This window comes from Pholcus phalangioides, unplaced genomic scaffold, assembly GCF_987345545.1.
Source record: "Pholcus phalangioides strain wild (caught in Gottingen) unplaced genomic scaffold, Ppha-v1.0 ptg000009l_1, whole genome shotgun sequence".
NCBI lineage: Eukaryota > Metazoa > Arthropoda > Arachnida > Araneae > Pholcidae > Pholcus > Pholcus phalangioides.
This window is the reverse complement of record NW_028301602.1, coordinates 48,905,503-48,925,670: the sequence shown is the minus strand read 5'-3', so window position 1 is coordinate 48,925,670 and position 20,168 is coordinate 48,905,503. Positions and strand designations below refer to the sequence as shown.

At 37.4% G+C, this 20,168-nt stretch overlaps 1 protein-coding gene across 5 annotated transcripts in view; it reads right to left on the bottom strand.

Moving 5' to 3' along the window:
- Cdk8 (cyclin-dependent kinase 8) overlaps positions 1 to 20,168 on the bottom strand; it is a 170,158-nt gene that overhangs the window by 76,558 nt on the left and 73,432 nt on the right. For all 5 annotated transcript variants that reach the window (XM_089236458.1, XM_089236459.1, XM_089236456.1 and 2 more), the window contains 2 exons: positions 13,300 to 13,431; positions 4,848 to 4,991 (listed from right to left, as the gene is read on the bottom strand). In XM_089236458.1, the coding sequence (XP_089092584.1) occupies positions 4,848 to 4,991; positions 13,300 to 13,431 (276 nt within the window). The remainder of the gene's footprint in view (positions 1 to 4,847; positions 4,992 to 13,299; positions 13,432 to 20,168) is intronic.

Genomic DNA, 20,168 nt, shown 5'->3' with positions numbered 1-20,168 from the left:
CATACAAAATCAGGAAGACCTCGATAAATGACTAAACACGATTATAGAATGGTGTCCACCCAAGTGGTGAAGTGGTGTTTGTTTGTATAATAGATCAGGCCTTTGGTTTGAATATATTGCCAGATATGGATTTAAGAAGAATTTAAAAAACTAGTTTTATGTTCCATATAAAAATTGTCCATCAACTGCAATAAACTTACTGAAAATGTTTGAGGGAGGAACTTGTGCTCAATGCAACGAAACCTTGTATGTAAAACCTTACACATAGTATAAATGCAAAAACGTATATAACTAGAACTATTTTTGAAATGATACCCCATACATATTTGCAAGGTTGAAAAATTTTCATTTATTTTTGCCCCAATACAACTTGAGTCCTTTCTATTAAAATGTCACAGTAAATTAAATAAGTAAGTCATTGTAAATGTCTGTGTGTATGCGGGTTCTTCTTACAACTATAAATACCTCAGTATGAGCTGGTGGGCCTGCAGGCTTCTTGGGCATTCGGAATCTGGACAACTGTGTTTGAAAAGTTGAAGACCCCTGATCTAAGCAAAAAGTAGATGATGTATTGAGTTCTTGAAAGATTTTTTTAAAGAAAAAATCGATAGCGTACATGTTTGCTATCAACATACCTGTACCCTCTCAAATTCTTTCGATACACTTTCCTACCCTCCAGGAACACTGGAATTTTTTTTTTAAAATGACATATGGTCACATTTTGAACAATTAAAATCTGTTTCTTTGGGGCTTTTTGCATCTGCCAAATTCTCAGAAAGACAAAAATATAAAGTCAAAGTGTCTCGTAGATGTACACTCTAAAACAGTCATAGACGGCTCAATAATTACTTCAGTACCTGTCAAAAGCCATTAGATTGGTCAATTATCTTAAATTTCATGGCTTTTCAGTAAAAATATGCATGAGAAACTACAATCAATACCACTTAGCTTAGAATGTTTACCCACTTAGTATGATTTATTTTTGTGTTCCATCTATCACTAATACTCATCAAGATTTCCTATTTAAAGTCTTTTCCTGATTATAATGTTTTTCATATGATGGTTTCTTGAAAAACGCTATAAGCGGCATGCACTGTATTTCATTGCCTTTAACTCAAGGACAAATCTTCATGAGTGGCTGTCTCTATTCCTTTAGTGCAGTGTGCATCATGGTTCCAAGGGCAGTCACTAACATTTGTCACGGCCGTCTTGTGGCAAGCTGGAGGTACTAATTTGCATGCCCATTTATGCTTTCAAGTTCTTTCATAAGTGAAAATATCTAAACAGTTTTGGGAGCCACAGATGAATCATAAATTGGGCAGGAGAGCCACCACGAAGGACAAAAGTTTGTGAAATACTACTTTAGTGCATGGTTTCTCAAACTTTTTGTTCCACCCCCCCCCCCAAAAAAAAAAGTTTATTCATCGCTTTCAACTCAAGCCCACCCACACACATATGATCTTATACTAAACCCATTATCTTCTATCACTCCTCTAACTATTCCATCGCCCCCACAGAGGCGATATTGCCCAATTTCGGAAATTGCTTTAGTGACCATTCTTACTTATTGTACAACTTAATTTAACGACAGGTCAACCAGCAGGGGATGGGAATTGACCTTTCTATTTTTGCTTTTTCTGCACTATTTATAAATTTGCATATAATCCACACTAAAGTCCAAATTATATACATTTATATAGTTTTACCTCTTTTTAGAATTAATGTGTATAAATGCAGTTGCAATAAAATTGAAGAATTTCCAGAATAAGTGCATATTTTTGAGTTTTATATATTTAATCAGGGATGGAGAAATGCCAGGTTGCCATATGGCAACTAGGAAATCGGTATTGGCACCTAAAATTTTGTATATATGATCGCTAAATCAGAGTCTAGGGATGACTCAAAATTTTTTCATTTCATAATTGTCTTTCAAAATGATCCTATCCTATGTCAGCACTTTGGCTTTGCAACAACATTGTGTCAGAGAGGACGTCCTCTGAAAAAGTGGCAGATTAATCTGCCCACAAATTGTCGGTTCCGTGAAGAATGAGCAATTATTATTTTTTTGTGAATATATGTGTGTATTCTTCTTCCATATCATTTCACTAACTTTTCTTACTGAAATGTGTTTGCCAGATAATTGGCAATTGTTTATGCAGCATATTTTGATTGTTTGTAATGCACGTAATCTGCAGCATATTTTGATTATTTGTAATGCACGTAATCTGCAGCATATTTTGATTATTTGTAATGCACGTAATTGTTTATGTACCACATTTTGTATCATATCTTTTATGCAATTGCCTATGAATGGCCTACTTACCAGATTTTGCACTGTACGTGTTTAGCCTCCAAATTGTTTATGTATTTACAAGATTGTTCCTGGTTTCCTACTGAGAAGGTATTATGAAATCAGATGGGGGAGTCTGTAACAGTTAAGGTCAACCATCTGCCAAATATACATGGCACCCGGGACCGGGTAGTGAGTGGGATTTGGGAGTGTTTCAAACCAGAAAGAAACAATGATGGCATCCATGCCTTGTGTTGTTTTGTAGGTGCTGTTTTCTCCATGACGTAATTTGTATTTGGTGTAAATAAATTACTTTTCCGAACAGCGGGTGTCTACATTGATATTTTAATATGATGAATGTAGGGGAAGGGCAATGGGGCAATTGCCCACCCCCTATGTATCTGCCTGCTATAGTTAGGGCCCCGACTTTGACATGGAGGAGAGATTGCAAATAAGATCAGCCATGTTGTTTAAATGTTGGGTCTCTGGACAAACACCCCCACTTTCCCAAGCAGGAATCTGTGGCTGATCCATGTTCAATAAGTTGTAGCTCGCATGAGGGGAGAGCTGACAGGACTCCAGCCCTGAGACAGTTACCATAACGGTTTGTTTTTTCATGCTATAAATTTACTATAGAAAGGCCCATGAACAGTCTGGCTTGGGGGCTCGCGAAAGATCTGAGCCTAGGGTCATGTGGGAGCCATACAACAAGTAATGTGGGGCAGAGTTGTAAAAAAAAAAAGAATGAAATCATACCTTTTTCCAATTAATTCGTATCTGATAAACATTATTGAAAGTGTTTATTCACCAATTCCCCCCCCCCCCAACAAAAGAAAATTTCTAATAATTCCATTTAGATTTCATAAGTGTAGAGCCACTTCTCATTTGATTTAACGTTGCATACATGTATTAGGGGAAAAATTAGTCAAAAATTAAAAATTAAATAAATTTCAGAAAAATAAAAAAAATATCTTGATAATAAGTGATATCCATGGTATTTTGCTACCAAAAAAGAAAAAAAAAATTTGTGGATTAAAACAGTGAACCCCCCCCCCCCCCAGTAATTTCACACATTCTTCTTTCCTTCTTGTTCGCTGACAAAAAGTAATGTCAGCATTCATACATGCACTCGTTTCCAAAAATCGGTTCTGCCATGCATGCTGATGTCTACATTGGGATCTTACATTGGTAGTGCATTAAAAATTGATACATCGCCCAGTACTACTATGCAGCCAAATAAAATGTGAGGTATCTTTAAATAATTTTATATTATTACTAGCTACAATACCCGGCGCTGCCCGGGTTTTCTTCAATGAGGCTTTTTGGATCATGCGATATCTCCCTCTTTCTTTGAGGGACATGCAAACCGTGTCTAAGTTAACCAATATGGCGACGTCCTGCGCAACTCATGAAAGAAACAAATCTAAATTTAAAGAAACGTAGAAATGAATAGTCCCCCCCTCCTTTTTTTAATGGGTGTTAGGTATTTCGATTCCCTCCCCCTGAACTTCAAGTTATCTATTTCTGCCTGTTTCAGCTTCCAAAAATGCTTAATTAAAGCTGTGGAATTTTTCCGATGTACTGTACGGGGCCCATAACTAATTTTAAAAACATCCTAAACTATATGAATTTATGCAAATAAATATCAAAAGACAATACGGAGACATTAATTTTCATGCTTGAGAAGATGTAAATAAAAAGTTGAAATCAATGTTATTACATGGATATCCAACTCAAAAGTAGATCCGGAAAATTATTCATATTTTTAATTTTCTGGGCTTCGTATCTCCAAGTGAATTCAATATTTCAAAAATTGAGAATTCAATTTAATTTTTAAAATTATTGATGTGGCAGGAACCCCCCCTCCCCCCCCCCCGCTAAATTTCCGTATTTATGCAGTTAAATCGGCAATTTTAATACTGATTTCTATGAGGATCACCCTTTTCCTGACCCTCAAAGCGATGATGGTGATGATTATGACGTCTATTCAAAAAGCCTCATTACTGAGAGTATTGAAATGTGGCAAACCATAAAGGCATAAACTATTATACATAACTGACAGCATTAAAGAAGTGACAAACCATTGTAAAGGCATATACACGTCTGAAACTCATCGCTAGGGAACTACGGTAACCAAAGTAAACGTTCGGAAAGTGATTGTTGAGGCCCAAAAACCATTGTTGCCGGACAGTTTTTTGCCCATTTGGGGCATTTGCCCTGGTCTGACGAAATTTTAAAGTAGCCTATCGTTCAAGTCGGGTCACATTTGGTATATATGCAAAATTTGGCGACGATCGATCTAAAATTGTAGATTTGTATAGAGAACATACACACACACAGACACACACACAGAAAATCAATTTTATATATATAGATGGAGCAAATGTTGATAAAGTTGCAGTATAATGTTTCTAATTTCTATTTTTAAAAACTGGAAGGTTTTTAATTTAATGGACACCCCTTCATCGGTCAGAACTGTTAATTGCTCACTGTAATTTCATGAATTAAAATATTTTCCAACTTCAAATATTACATTGCTAGTTCACTAAAACCTCACCTTGTGGGAATCCCATGACATTGAATATCCTGTCCAATTGATCATGGTGGTATGGATTACTTGTTTTTATGTCCTCTTGCCGGCAATGAAATATAGGCTCAGATGTCAATAATTCAGCAAAAATACATCCAATCGCCCAAATGTCTATGAAGACAATTTAACATGAACATGCTTGTAATTATATAAAAAAAAGTAAGAAAAAATATAAATACAGTTGTTGCTCGATTTTATGAACTTACAATTTACGAGCTGCCATCTTCTGTATGGCTGGCAGATGAATATCCTAGAACTACAGGGGACCAAACTCACCTCCCCAAGGGCCATCTGTGACCGGAGTGGCTTAAGTGAGGGTGCAACCGGGTGGCAAGTTCTAAGGGGTGTCAGAATGGGCTTTAGTTGGACACCAAAATTTTTAATCATTTCCAATAAAAACTTACATGAGCACATGACATGAAAAATGCTTTTGTAATACCTTGACAATGATGTTGAGAAAACTTGAAGGAACAGACAGGACCTGGGATAGTAATACTACAAACAAGAATGTACTCTTTCACAAGGGGGCAAGTATATAATTTTGGGTGACTCATCCAGTAATTTTTCTGGAACAGTCTAATGAAGGCAAAAGAAAAATTTGGCTTCTTACTTGTCTGGCTCCGGATAATGAAAATATTACCATATATATTAGTGTATAAGCCAACTCGTATATAAGATGACCCCCCCCAACTTCAGGACCACCAAAACTGCAATAAATTGAAAACCCATGTATAAGCCGACCCCAAAACATTCCTCGCATTTTAAAGAAAAAAAATCTTATATTTTCATGCAAAATGAATAGCTAGTGGAAAGTTACATTAGAAAATGATTCAAACTTTTTAATCTGTTTCTTCTGAGTCTCCAAGCTCATCGTAATTCATCAGATCATCATAGGGGTGCAGTATCTTCATTTTTATCCTCATCTGGGCTCTCATTGCCATTGTCACTTTCAAAGAGGATATCATCCTCAGTTCCGTCCATCCCATTGCTGATGCAACACTTTTTGAAGGATCGGATGATAATTTCGGTGTAAACAAAATTCCACGTCTCATGTACCCATTGGCACACTAAACCATTGTCAGATTTCTTCAAGGCACCACTTCTTGTAGTTTCTTTATCATTGGAACTCATCCATTTGATCCACAAATTCCTCAAATAGTTGAGAGGCTTGTTGATACTCAAATCTAAAGGCTGTACAATCGACGTTAGCCCACCTGGTATCAGTGCCAATGATATTTTTGATTTCTTTGCCTCGGCTTTAACATCAGTTCTGTGGGGTTTGAACATATCCCATACCAATAATACCAGTTTCTCAAACTCTGTTACAAAAATGACTACTGATTTCGTGGGTCAATATTTTCTCATCAAAAACTGACCCGAGTATAAGCTGACTCCCCTACTTGAGGAACAAATTTTTCAACAAAAACATTTGGCTTATATACGAGTATATACTGTAATTTGGAATAAATGTTTTAATAAAAGTCACCTCTTTATACTTCCTCTTTACAGGATAAGTATAAGTAATGATCATGACACTCAAAAGGGTGGGGCTGACAGGGTTCCCGCCCCTGAAGAATTCTCATCATTTTTGTTTTTTACCACTATAAATTCACTATTGAGGGACCCTGCTGTAGCTGTAGGTTGTGGAGACTATGGTAATGATGGCTGATCAGTAGGGATACATAAATTTTGCTTTAAAAAAAATCAAAATTCTACTAAAAAAATTTAAAAATCAGAAATTTTTCATTTATTCACAAAAAAAAAAATTATTTGTTCATAAAGAATGAAATAGAACATATATTTTGAATAAAAAATTTCATATTTGTTCACACACAAAACAATTTTTAAATTTAAAAAACGTATTTGGGCAAGCTTTTCTAATAATAAATAACTAAGGGCTGAAAATCTTCCAAAACTTTCTGTTTTGTTTTAGACATCTCAGAGCTTGTTGCAAAATTTTTACTGTTTTTCATATTTTCTTATTACTTTTATATTGTTACTTGTTAATATAGCTAAAGTTTTATTTTTGTAAGGCAGAAAATAAGATTAAGCCAAAGGCAATGTTCAAGAGCAGCAGCAGTAAAAAACATCATATTTCTGTTTTACGACCTTGTGGTGAGATTCGATTTGTATTTTATCTCACAGATGGCGGCACTTGTAAAGCCGACGCCATTGGATTGTCACGCGGGAAATCGCAAGAGAAGCGATCAAACCATCAAGAGCTTAACATGTCGCTCCGTAGATTTTTTATTTCGTCTTATGTTTCGTGTTGTAAATAAATAATTATTTTAAGAAATTAATCAATTATCCTGATCCATCATTTTAATCAAAACACGCAACCTCATAACCCAAAGTATGGTGACCGCGGACTTCAAACAAGTTCCAGTTTCTTCACTGCAGCACGAGGCAATCTACTGGTGTTTCCCGTGAGTGAACTTTCGCTTTCCGGAACTTGACATCACTTTTCCTGGATTTTCATCATGGAAGTAAGTGCCGTTCAGGTACCACTTTTTAACCACCATGATCCAGCGCTGTGGTTTATCATGTGTGAAAGCACTTTCGCTCTCGCTGTTCCGAAACCGATAACCGAATCTGTCACAAAGTACAACTATGTTGTCGCGAATCTGCCTCCGGAAAGTGCGGCTCTTGTCCGGGACATTCTCGTTAATCCGCCGGCCACGGATCCGTATGAAAGGCTGAAATCGGAACTTATTAAACGGTCGAGCGAGTCGTCGTCCACTCAACTTCGAAAGCTCTTAACATGCGGGTCATTGGGAGATCGGAAACCATCCGACATTCTCCGCGAATTGCGACGACGAGCGGAATCGCATTCTGTCTCCGAAGAATTGCTGATGGAGCTTTTTCTCCAACACTTACCGGCATCAACTCAGTCCATTCTCGCTGCTGTCACTCCACTCGTTCTCGAGAAAGCTGCTCAACTCGCCGACAAAATTCATGAAGTGAACCCTCAGCATGTTGACGCAGTTGAGAAACCGCAACAGCCGGATTCCGTCGCGCAACTTCGGGACGAAGTGGCTCAGTTACGCCGCGAGTTGAAAAACGTCCTGCGTTCGCGTAGCAACTCTCGCCAACGTACCTCACGTGCGCGCAGTCCGCATCCACGATCGGAAAACTGCTGGTATCACAACAAATTCGGCAACAACGCCAAAAAGTGCGTGTCGCCGTGCAAGTTTCAAAAAAACGGGGCGGGCGAGGAGTAATCGCGACATGCTCCTTGCCACAGGCATCTCGTCGCCTTTTTACCATGGACAGAAATTCCAAAATTCGATTCCTGATTGACACTGGATCCGATGTTTCTATCCTTCCAGCATCACCATCACAACGACGCCGTGACGCCACTATGAAGCTCTCTGCTGCTAATGCTTCATCCATTAGTGTTTATGGTCAAAAGAGGGCGACATTAGATTTCAATCTCCGTCGTAATTTCACTTGGACTTTCCTACTGGCTAATGTTTCCACACCCATCATTGGGGCAGACTTTCTGTTCAACTTTGATCTTGTTCCGGATCTCCGACGACGATGTTTACTGGATAGGACAACAAAACTCAATGCTGACTGTGATCTTCACATTGCAGAAGTTCACTCAATCAAACTCATCGAAGGTGACACCATCTACCACAGCCTTCTCAGCAAGTTTCCCGACATCATCAAACCACCACAACCAGGACAACCTGTGAAACACTCTGTCGTGCATCATATCGAGACTGTTGGTCCACCTGTGCATGCCAAGCCAAGACGTCTAGCTCCTGATCGATTGAAAATCGTGAAGCAAGAATTTCAGCAGATGCTTGACCTCGGCCATTTACGACCATCTAACAGTTGCTATGCATCACCTCTGCACTTGGTCCCGAAAAAGGACAGTGATGAATGGCGTCCAGTTGGTGATTACCGAGCTTTAAATGCACAGACTGTGAAAGACCGGTACAGTGTTCCAAATGTTCTGGACTTTACATCTGAATTGCATGGTAGTAAAATCTTTTCCCACATAGATCTCATTAGGGCCTATCATCAGATTCCTATACATCCGGCAGATGTCCATAAAAGTGCTATTATCACACCGTTTGGGTTATTCGAGAGCACTCGAATGCAATTTGGCCTTTGCAACGCTGCAGCCACATTCCAAAGGTTTATTGACGAGGTCACTCGTGGACTTCCATTTGTATATGCCTTTGTTGATGACATACTGGTAGCCTCGAAATCACCAAAAGAGCACATCGAACATCTAAGGTTGTTATTCGAACGTCTGCAAATATATGGCCTCAGCATCAAGCCCTCTAAATGTGTATTTGGTGTTTCATCAATTGAATTTTTGGGTTACCAAGTTTCTGGATCTGGCATCGAGCCTTTAACAGATCGTGTTGATTGCATCCTGAACTTTCCTAAGCCAAACACCATCACTCAATTACAACGTTTTCTTGGTCTCTTCAACTTTTATCGTCGTTTTGTGCCCAGAGCTGCACACATCTTAACACCTCTACACAAGTTTTTGGAGGGAATAAAAAACAAAAAGAAATCCAAAAGAGCTACTCAAACCAAGCCAGCTGATATCCTTCAGTGGACTGATCCAGCCGAGCAAGCATTCATCGATGCGAAGCAAGCTTTAGCGGGTGCAACATTACTTCACCATCCAATTCCTGGTGCCAAGCTAAGTCTTTGGGTTGACGCCAGTGATTTAGCAGTCGGTGGTTCGCTAATGCAATCAAATGGAAAAGGATGGGAACCCATTGCATTCCTGTCCATGAAACTGACAAAGAGTCAACAGAAGTTCTCCACTTACGACCGAGAACTGTTAGCAATGTACACTGCTGTCAAAAGATTCCGGCACATGCTAGACGGCCGTGAGTTCATAATTTTCACCGATCAGAAACCTCTTGTCTTCGCCTTCAAGCAAAATCCTGATAAATGCAGCCCACGTCAATGGCGACACCTCGACTTCATCTCGCAATTCAGCACTGATGTTCGTCATACTAAAGGTGCAGATAATGTGGTAGCTGACGCTCTTTCAAGAATAGAAATCAACTCGATTTCCAAATCACCATTCCTGGATTTTGACCTTTTTGCAACTGCTCAACGAGAGGATCCTGAATTAAAACAGTTACAGCAAGACGACTCTAATTCACTGACTTTCAAGTCAATGCCAAGTCCATTTACCGCAACAGAACTCGTGTGTGATGTGTCTACAGGCTCACCAAGACCATTTGTTCCAGCGAGCTTCCGCAAGACTATTTTTCATCATTTCCACAATCTTGCTCATGCAGGTGTAACATCATCTACTCAGCTAATATCTACAAGATACGTTTGGCCTAACATGAGAAGGAACATCAAAGATTGGGTAAAGTGTTGCAATGAGTGCCAACGCTCATAGGTTCATAAGCATACCAAAACACCTTTAGGCACCTTTGCAACACCCGATGCAAGATTTTCTCATATTCATATCGATCTGGTTGGACCTCTGCCTCCTTCAGAAGGAAAGACATACTGCTTAACCGTAATTGATCGCTACACCAGATGGCCGGAAGTCATACCTGTAGCAGACATCACAGCAGACACAGTTTGTCGTGCCTTGTTCGATGGTTGGATTTGCCGTTATGGATGTCCATCAACCATAACAACCGATCAAGGACGGCAGTTCGAATCATCACTCTTCAGAGAACTGATCAACCTGCTTGGCACTAGCAGGATTCGTACCACTGCTTACCATCCACAGGCCAATGGCATGGTCGAACGGTTTCACCGTGTCTTAAAAAGCTCATTGAAGGCACATGAGAATCCAAAGTGGACCGTCACATTGCCAGCCATCTTACTTGGTCTCAGGGCAGCCGTTAAGCCGGATATCAAAGCCTCTAGTGCAAAGTTAGTTTTTGGTACATCTTTGAGATTACCTGCAGATCTCTGCACGGATACACCCGGTCAGCTCTCATCAACATACACATATGTACAACAGCTCAGAGAGCGTATGAATAGCATCAAACCATGCAAAACATCAGCTCATGGTCAATCCAAAATTTATGTGCATCCTCAACTGCAAACTTGCTCACATGTGTTTCTTCGAATTGACAAGATCACACCACCTTTGACACAACCATATACTGGACCCCATGAAGTGATTTCTCGTAATGAAAAAAATATCACTTTAAATGTAAATGGGAGAAAGACCTGTGTTTCACTTGACAGAGTGAAACCCGCATTTATCTTTAACGATGTCTGTGTGGAACTTGACAAAAACAAGCTCGAAGAAAAGAAAAATGACACTGTGCCAGTACAACCATATGTCACTAGGTCTGGCAGAAAAGTCAAATTCAGTCCTAGGCTGATAACCGAAATTAATTTTGTTTCGAATTGTGCATCATAATATTTTTTTGCATCTTGTATTTCATGCATCTCATTTATATTATGCATCCGATATATATTTTGTACAGCTTATTGAATTTTCTGCATTTAATTGTACATTTTGCATCATATTTTTTTAAAGTGTATACTTATTGTACATGATTTCTTGCATCATTGTATTATGTCTTGCACATCTATTATTCTGCATCTTATGAATAATTTTTTGTATCACATTTTCATTTTGTATCTCATTTATCGTTCTCTCACCATGTTCCTTCACTGGGGGGAAACTCATGTGGTGAGATTCGATTTGTATTTTATCTCACAGATGGCGGCATTTGTAAAGCCGACGCCATTGGATTGTCACGCGGGAAATCGCAAGAGAAGCGATCAAACCATCAAGAGCTTAACATGTCGCTCCGTAGATTTTTTATTTCGTCTTATGTTTCGTGTTGTAAATAAATAATTATTTTAAGAAATTAATCAATTATCCTGATCCATCATTTTAATCAAAACACGCAACCTCATAACCCAAAACCTTACAGCCCACAACCCCTGAGTTTATACCTTCTACATCATATACAGACTTTTTCAGCATTTTTCAATGAATGACCTCCAATAAACGTTTATTTTGTTTTCAACAGTGTCACTTTCAGGCTTGATGAAATCATTCACAGCAGGAAGTTTCTTGAGCAATAAATTCGAACAAGATTGCCTGATTTTCATCTAATTGCAATGTTTCTCACTTTTCATATGGGATTTCAGCATCAAGCTTCTATTACTGGAGAGAGCATGGAGCTGCAGTGATGGCAGCAACATCGAATGTAAGGAAATCATATGATGCATTGAATAACAAAGTTCGTGCCTGTCAATTTCCTACAGTTTAGTCTCTAAATATTGCAATTAATTTTCTTTTAAAGACAAAAAAAAAAAAGAATTCTTCTAAAGATAGAAAAAGATTTAATTCTTTCATGAATTTTGAATTTATTTCATTAATACTGGAATAATTTCTTTTATTGATTCTGGAATTATCTTCCATTTATTTTGGAATTATTGCTTTATCAATTTTGGAATTAGTTCTTTCATAAATGCTGAAATTGTCTTATTAATTCTGCAATTATCTTTTATTAATTATGCAATTATTTTTTATTAGTTCTGCAATTATCTTTTATTAATTCTGGAATTATTACTTTCATCAATGCTGAAATTATTTCTCATTAATTCTATAATTTTTTCTTTCATTAATTCTGGAATTATCTCTTTCATTAATTTTGGAATTATCTCTTTCATTAATTTTGGAATTATATCATTGATGCTGAAATTATTTCTTTCATTTATTGTTTTAACTCCTTTAAACAACTATGGATACACATAAGAAAATAACGGAGATCGCACCGAGACATTCAACGCGTCACGTGATCTTCCGAGGAATGATGTAGACTGCTGAAGTCATACTAGGGTTGGAACTAGCGGAGGGTAACTGCCCCGGGTGGAAATTTTTAGGTGAACACATAGATCACTATTATAAAATTATCAAATTCCAAATTGGTGGGGGTGGCACAAGACAATACAAAAAAATCCCAGTTATGGCCCTGCGTCATACTCCCTCCAGTAATACAAGCTCAATGGATTTCAGCGCCAATTTCCCCATTGAAGCTATATTGATGATTTGAAGTACAGCTTGCATTTGGCAGCATTTTTGTCTGGCGCAATGCAGAAATTCCCAACAACCACTCTTTATAGCAGGGATTTTTCAGCCAAAAGTTATTAAAAATACACTTGCTACTCATTTTTTGTTTTCTTTCTTTAAAGAACCTTGTACAAGCGCTTCACATCACTCCTAAATAAATATTTTGTTGACAGCATGGGCGGAGATACGGGGAGGGGGGGCAGCGTGAAAGGTGAAGTTGACTGATCTAATATATATATATGTATTGACATCATCATCTAGCCCCCCAGCAATAATGACCGTGCCCCCCCCCCCAGACTTCCAAGTCTATCTCCGCCTATGATATACATATAGATAGAATAAATAGTAAATATGAATAATGACAATATAGTTGTTTACCTATAGCTTTGGTGTAATGCCTTGCTCCTAATAAAAGTTCTGGTGCTCTATACCAGAATGTAACCACAACTGGATCTAAATCAGCTAATGGCTTCAGAGGGGAATTAAACAGACGGGCAAAACCCATATCAGCTGCAATAAAAAACAATATCCATTGGAAAAACATTATGAAGCATTAGGATTATCAATATAAAGCAAGGATCGTTAAAAAATACCAAGATATTTTTTAAAGCTCTGATATTTAAAAAAAAATTTCTTATGATATTTTACACTAACAATTGCCCGCTCCACAAGTTTTGGCCCTACACCAAGTTCTTTCAAAAATAATATCTACCAGCAATTAAGAAAAAAAAACTGATAAGTATTCTTGCTGTTTTAAAGCAATTTACATAGGTTGCTCATCACTGAATTTACAGCAGACTCACATGCACACACAGGTTTTGTTTCATCATAAAAATTACTTAATCTTTAAATTACTTTTTTGGGTGATTAGAATTGATTCAAATCAGACATCATGAAACTAATAATAAATACTGTAAGTTAGTTAATATCCACAAAAACCACAAATTTTTTTTACAGAAGTAGAAACAATACGAGATGTCGAATGACAATCATTATCTCGAAAACAACACATTCTCTGCTCCCCCTTCTGTCCAGAGGCACAAATGTCTTAGTGCGCATACTTACTCAGCATGGAGGCTTTCACGCCAACTGCTGGTAAAACTATGCCACACAGCCCATCTCACACTCCAGTTATGTGGGCATAGTGATGGACTAACATTGCAAGAACTTGGGTTTGATACAGACAGAATAGTGCTGGTCAGCTGAAGTTGGTTTTCTGTGATGTTTCCAAACTTTGAGGCACAAAATGGGGGGGGGGGGAAGCCAATCTCCCATTTAAAAAAGTCTTTCTCCACAGACAGCAACCAAGTCTACAATATTTAAAATTCAGTCATAATATGAAAGGAAAAAAAACAAATTGTCAAATAAACCGCCCTTCCGAATTTGAAAGATGGATGACAATACTCTTTGAACACAAACAGACTACAAATTAAGTACAAGGCACATTCTCACGTCCACCAATTTATTAGAAGTGTTTTTGAACCAGTGGTCTGGGGGCTCCATGAATACTTTATAAGGGGGTTCACAGGATCATTTTCATTTACAACTATTGCATGAATGACATATTTAATGCTGTGAAATTGTAATTTACTATTCCAGTTTTTATGATATGCAAATTATCAAAAATATATTTAGTTGGGAGGGGGTTTAGCTCAAAATCGAAATTCGCCTTGATCTTCATTATAAGGGGTCTATGACATCAAAAAGATTGGGAAATACTGTGTTGTTAGAAGTTCCTTAGAGGAATGTTTACTAGATGAATGTGCAGTTTAGTAGTCTCACACTGCAACTTGGAGATGACACTGAAACTTGGACCGCATCAAGAGATGTAAGATTTGTTTATACCACTGGAACATGAAGAGTCATCCGCAAGAGTTTCATAAAAGCTAAAATGTCAAATTTATTCTGTTAATGTTGATCTCATTTTCTTCATAATGCACTTTTACTGCAAAGTTCTATACTAGTTTTCACATGATGAGGAATGGACCATCATAGGGACTCCTTGGACAGCCTTCAGAATAGAAGGATATGTGCCCGGGTACCAACATCATTCAGAAACTGGCATTATGAAGTCCATGGTACAGAGGATTCATTCGGCCTTAGATAGGAGATAGATGATTTTTTGTAGTTAAGAGCACTAGATATGAGTAGTTGACATAAAACTGGCTAGGCAGGCACAATGGTAAACCATGTTAGATGGGCTGTTGAGACATCAAAACCTCCAGACCAACCACGGCCCCCCACTCTGTCCCCCTAGGGCAGTGGTAGGCAAACTCATTAGTCAACAGAGCCAAATATCAACAGTACAACGATTGAAATTTGTTTTGAGAGCCAAATTTTTTAAACTTAAATTATATAGGTAGATACATTGTTATTAACTTAATTAAGGTAGTCCTCTGCTGGCCTTTCCTAAAAACGTCCTCGATTTGATTGAGGTACATCAACACCACCTATAGAACTAGGACTCCGCATGAAGCTCATGACATCGCTGGCGAAGGCCATTTCACCTATTGCCATTGGATATAGCAGGCCGACGCATGTGATACTTAACCTTTTTTGCAGTACATCCAATGGCAATAGGAGAAATGACCTTCTTTATTGACGTCCCAAGCTTCGTGCGGAGGCCTTGTTCTATAGGTGGTGTTGGGTACGTTCGCTCAGGTCGATCCCTTCCAACTCTTCCATCCACACTTGTCTTGTCTACTTGTTTCGTCTATCTCCTTTCTTTCATTCTCTCCATATATCCAAACCATCTCAACATACCTTTTTCAATTCTCGACACTACATATTCTTTCACTCCACACACACACAAAATTAACTTTACTTAAAGTTTATTAAGTTATTATTTTAATTTTTTGTTGTCTTACGGATATCTGGCTCCCTTCTCTGAGAAATGTGTGAAAGATGGGTTCACCGTAAGTTCGTCCGACGAGATGTTAGCCGGTGGACGTCGTCAAAGAAAGCCCAAGGCAGTCTTGTGGGGCAGAGGCCCCAGGAGCATCGTCTTCGGATGGTCGCCCCTGGTGGATTGCTTCAGCAGCGACGACCGATGTTGGATGCAGATGGAAAGAGGTGGCCACGGGAGAGTCGTCATGAGAGGTGGTAGCCCAGGAGTATCGTCTTCTATGATCTGGCAGGGTAGAGGTTGACGTACCTTAGTATGGAGAACATTGCATGCCCCCCCCCCCCCCCCCCCCGTTCTGAGAGGAGACTCATCTTTTGCATCTATCTACCTAGAGTGCCTTAGGAAAAAAGCCTCGTTTTCGACAACTTTTTCCTGAACTTTCCAGTTTCAACCCAAAATCCACTTTTGATTTGTCGCGGAAGTGTCACGTGACAGCAGCGTCAGGCTTTCACTCTTTTTCTTGGCAAAAATCAGTGAAAAAGATGAATTACTTGGGAGGGGAGGAAGCTAAAACAAAATGGCCAAAATGCGTGTCTAAACATGATTTTGCAAAAATCTGCAATTTTTGTGCGCCCGCACATGATATTTTGTGGAAGAGCCACACTCAAGTGGCCAAAGAGCTGCTGTTTGCTGACCACTGCCCTAGGGGATATAAGCTGGTTCGTCTCAGAGACATCAAGACCACTTGACAGACCTGAAACCAAGAAGGACCAATGGAAACGGGTTCCAAGCTTTCTAGAACTCGCTTTATTATGTGATACTTTATCACTCGCTTCAGTGACCTCCACCATTAAGTTGCTCTGTGGAGTGCATGCAGCCATTCTCGCAAATTAATTGCAAAACATTTGGGAAAGAACCTAAAAAGACTAAATTCAAACAGTCCACCTTTGTCACGTTATCCTCTTAGGCAGGGGTGCACACCCTTTTCAGTCTGTAGGTCAGATACTGCTCGTGAGAAACAAACTGATATGCTTATCATATATGTTGTATGTCTTTATATTTTTATAGAAATACCTACCAAGGTTGTGCATTCCTGCTCTGAGACATACCAAAACGTACTCGAAGTGGGGATTAGTGAAAAAATATCAATGTGTCCTGTGCAGGACAAATTCAGTCATTCAGGTAAGGCAAATATGATACAGAAAACCATACTTTTGCATGTTCCTACTCAATCAGTAATGATACAAAATAGAAAAAAAATAGTGTTGGATTCAGCTTTTTAGGAGGAAAGTAAGAAAACTTACAGTATTATTTTTAAGCTTGCATACTTTTGCAGAAAAAAATAAAACAAACATGCGCATCATATTTGCCCTCCAAAAAGGGCAAATGTGTTACACCTGTTATTCAGTCCCTGTATTGTATAGGGAAACTGGGAGGACATTTTTGACACACACATATTGTAATGTATCATGAGTCCAAAAAATATGCAAATCTTACATAATGCCGGAGTTGGAACATAAAATGTAAAGCACTGCCAAATTACCAAATTTTTGTTTGGTAAAAAATTGTATTTTTTTTAAACACAAATTAAGTGATTAGATACATGTTTATGTCTTGGAACATTTATTTAGATATATTTTTAACTGATTTGACACAAAAGCCTTAACTAAATCTGGTTATAATTAACATTCAGAATTCGTATTTGTGGTATTATGTGGCTTTTTGACACATTTGTTCACAATTTTATAGTCCAAATTGCTTGAAAGTTACTAAAAAGTGTTGTGTACACAACACCTTTTAGTAACACCAGGTTCACTTAATTAAGCCATGATAAATCTTCAATAATTTGGCCTAATCTGAAACAAGAAACATAAGCCTGAAAGGTCTTAAACACTTAAAAATCCTAACTTGAATAAAATAAACCAAAGCACAAATAAAAACAGTGTTTATATAGAATCAGTTGATCAACAAACATAACCTGTAATATAAACAGTTGTTAAAAAGTGTATCATATTTGCCCTTCTACTTTGTAGCTAAATAAACACAAAGAGTATGATATTAACATAAACATGAATATAGAATGAAAGTAAATTTTTCCCCTTACATTTTTATATACCTCAATAATAAATATCTTCATTCTGTAGCAAAATACAGTAAAAAATGTTTATGTATCTCACAAAAGTTTTTGACCCCAAAAATGTAGGTGTCATAATTGTTCTTAATGTCTTGAATGCTTCAAATCTTTTAAGAGATAATAGGTTATGTAAAGAGGAAGAAACGAGCACAATTCAAATATATTTTTTAGATTTGGTTTGGTCAACAATAAAGTGCTTTTTTTAGGGTTTATCATAATTGCCCTCCTTTTTGAGTGTAACATATTTACCCTGCTTGACCCTATCTCAGGTAATGAATTGGCTGAAAAACTGGCTAGAACAGGTGCTAAGACTCTTTCCATTGGTCCTGAACCAGCCTTAGACATTTCACATGAATCGGTTAGAAGAAATACTGTTTTTCAACTCATTTGGGAAAAAACAGTACCAAGGTTGGCTGAACATTAAGGCTGGTTGTCCACTGGAAGCTAGTATGAACAATAAACAATAACAGAATGTGTGTGTATTTGAGTCTCTGTGTCGCCCCCTAATGTATTTATGTTGTTAGAATTGTGTATGTGTAAGACTGTTATAAGTCTTGCCTAATAGGGTTTCCAAATTCCTGATATTCTGAAGCTTTCGAAAATGGGAAATCATATTTCCTGAAAATTCTCTGGAATTCATGAAATGCCTTATTTACAGCTAAACCCAGTTTACACACCTCCCTCTCTTTACATGATGCTATTTTCGGCCTTGATTACTCTTTATACTGTTTAAAGTTAAAATATTTCATTTATGCTCCACACAACTTCAATTACCCAACATTTTCCAAATTTTATAATTGATTGATTGATATTATATTTATTGTTATAATATTAATGCTCTATAGAGTTAAACGTAGAAGGTTTACAAATCTTTACATTAAAGGGTGAATTTGCACTCGTGCTTGTGTATTCGACTCGAAAAATTGTATTCTTTTTTTTTTTAATTTAACATGCAGTACAAACATTCATGATTTTTTAAAAAATATGCATTCGCAATCTTGCAGGAATGAAGCAAATGTACGCCGTATAGATTGTCTTTGAATGAGTACATAGCTGCGAAAGTACCGTAATTTCCAGTATATAACCGCTGGGGAAAAACTCTCAGATATTGGCAACCGCCAATTTGTAAGTAAACACGTGCGTGCTACCAGCTTGTGAATATTTTTCGATTTCTAAGTATCTGAAAGGACATTCATCAAAAGTAGGTGATAAAACTTGTTTTAAGCACATGGATTATTAGTCTGTTAATGTAAAAAATAAAACTAACGATTAGGTATGTGAAAAAATAATACATGTGAAATTCGTTTTTTTTAAAGTGTAATGAAAAATCTAAGACAATGTGAAGCGACAGTGCCGCCATCTACACAAAATATTTCACACTAAATACTGTTTATGCAAGAAAATTAAATAAGATATATTTGAAGACTGAATATAAAAAATATTGAAGAATGAATAAATTTGAGTGTGTTAGATGCTGGGCAAATGCAATGATGAGACTGAATTTCTGCAGTGTAAAAAGTGTAGACGAGTCATACATCCTGCATGTGACGGGATAAAGGAAGCCTCTTTTAGAGAGAAAAATGGCAAGAAATAAGGATGAATACACATGCAAACAATGTGAAAATAAACAAACAGGTCAAGAAACAACAACTGAAGAAACTGCAAGGTTAACTGATCATAACATCACGCTGGAAGAGATGGAACATATCATCGGAAAATTGAAAAATGAGATGGAAGAAGTCTTTCAACTAGCCGTAAATAATATAATCCAAAAGCAGAATCACCTTACAACAGAAATTCAAAAAGTAGTATAAAGGCCATAGAATTTAATTCTAAACAAATGGAAGACTTTGGGAGAAGAATATGAGGGAACTAGTGGAACAAATGAATAAAGAAAATGAAGAAATAAATATTGAGAATACGCATCTAAGCAGGAGATAACAGATCTGAAATACAGAATGAATGATTTAGAAACAAGAAGCAGGAAAAACAATATAGAAATCAGTGGAATCCCAGAAATGAGGAATGAAAATATTTTTGAAATAATACAAACAGCATGGGGCCATCTGAAGATTCAAGAAACAACCGAAATATAGAGTGCACACTGGGTTCCCAAGAGAAGCAGAAACAAGCCAAGGCCTATAATAGTGAGATTTCAAAAGGAAAAATCGAAGAGCATTTGGATATAAAATGCCAAAAAGCAACATATCACAGCTGAAAAACTGAATCTAGATTTTCAGAATTATTTAATTATTTAATTAAGTATAT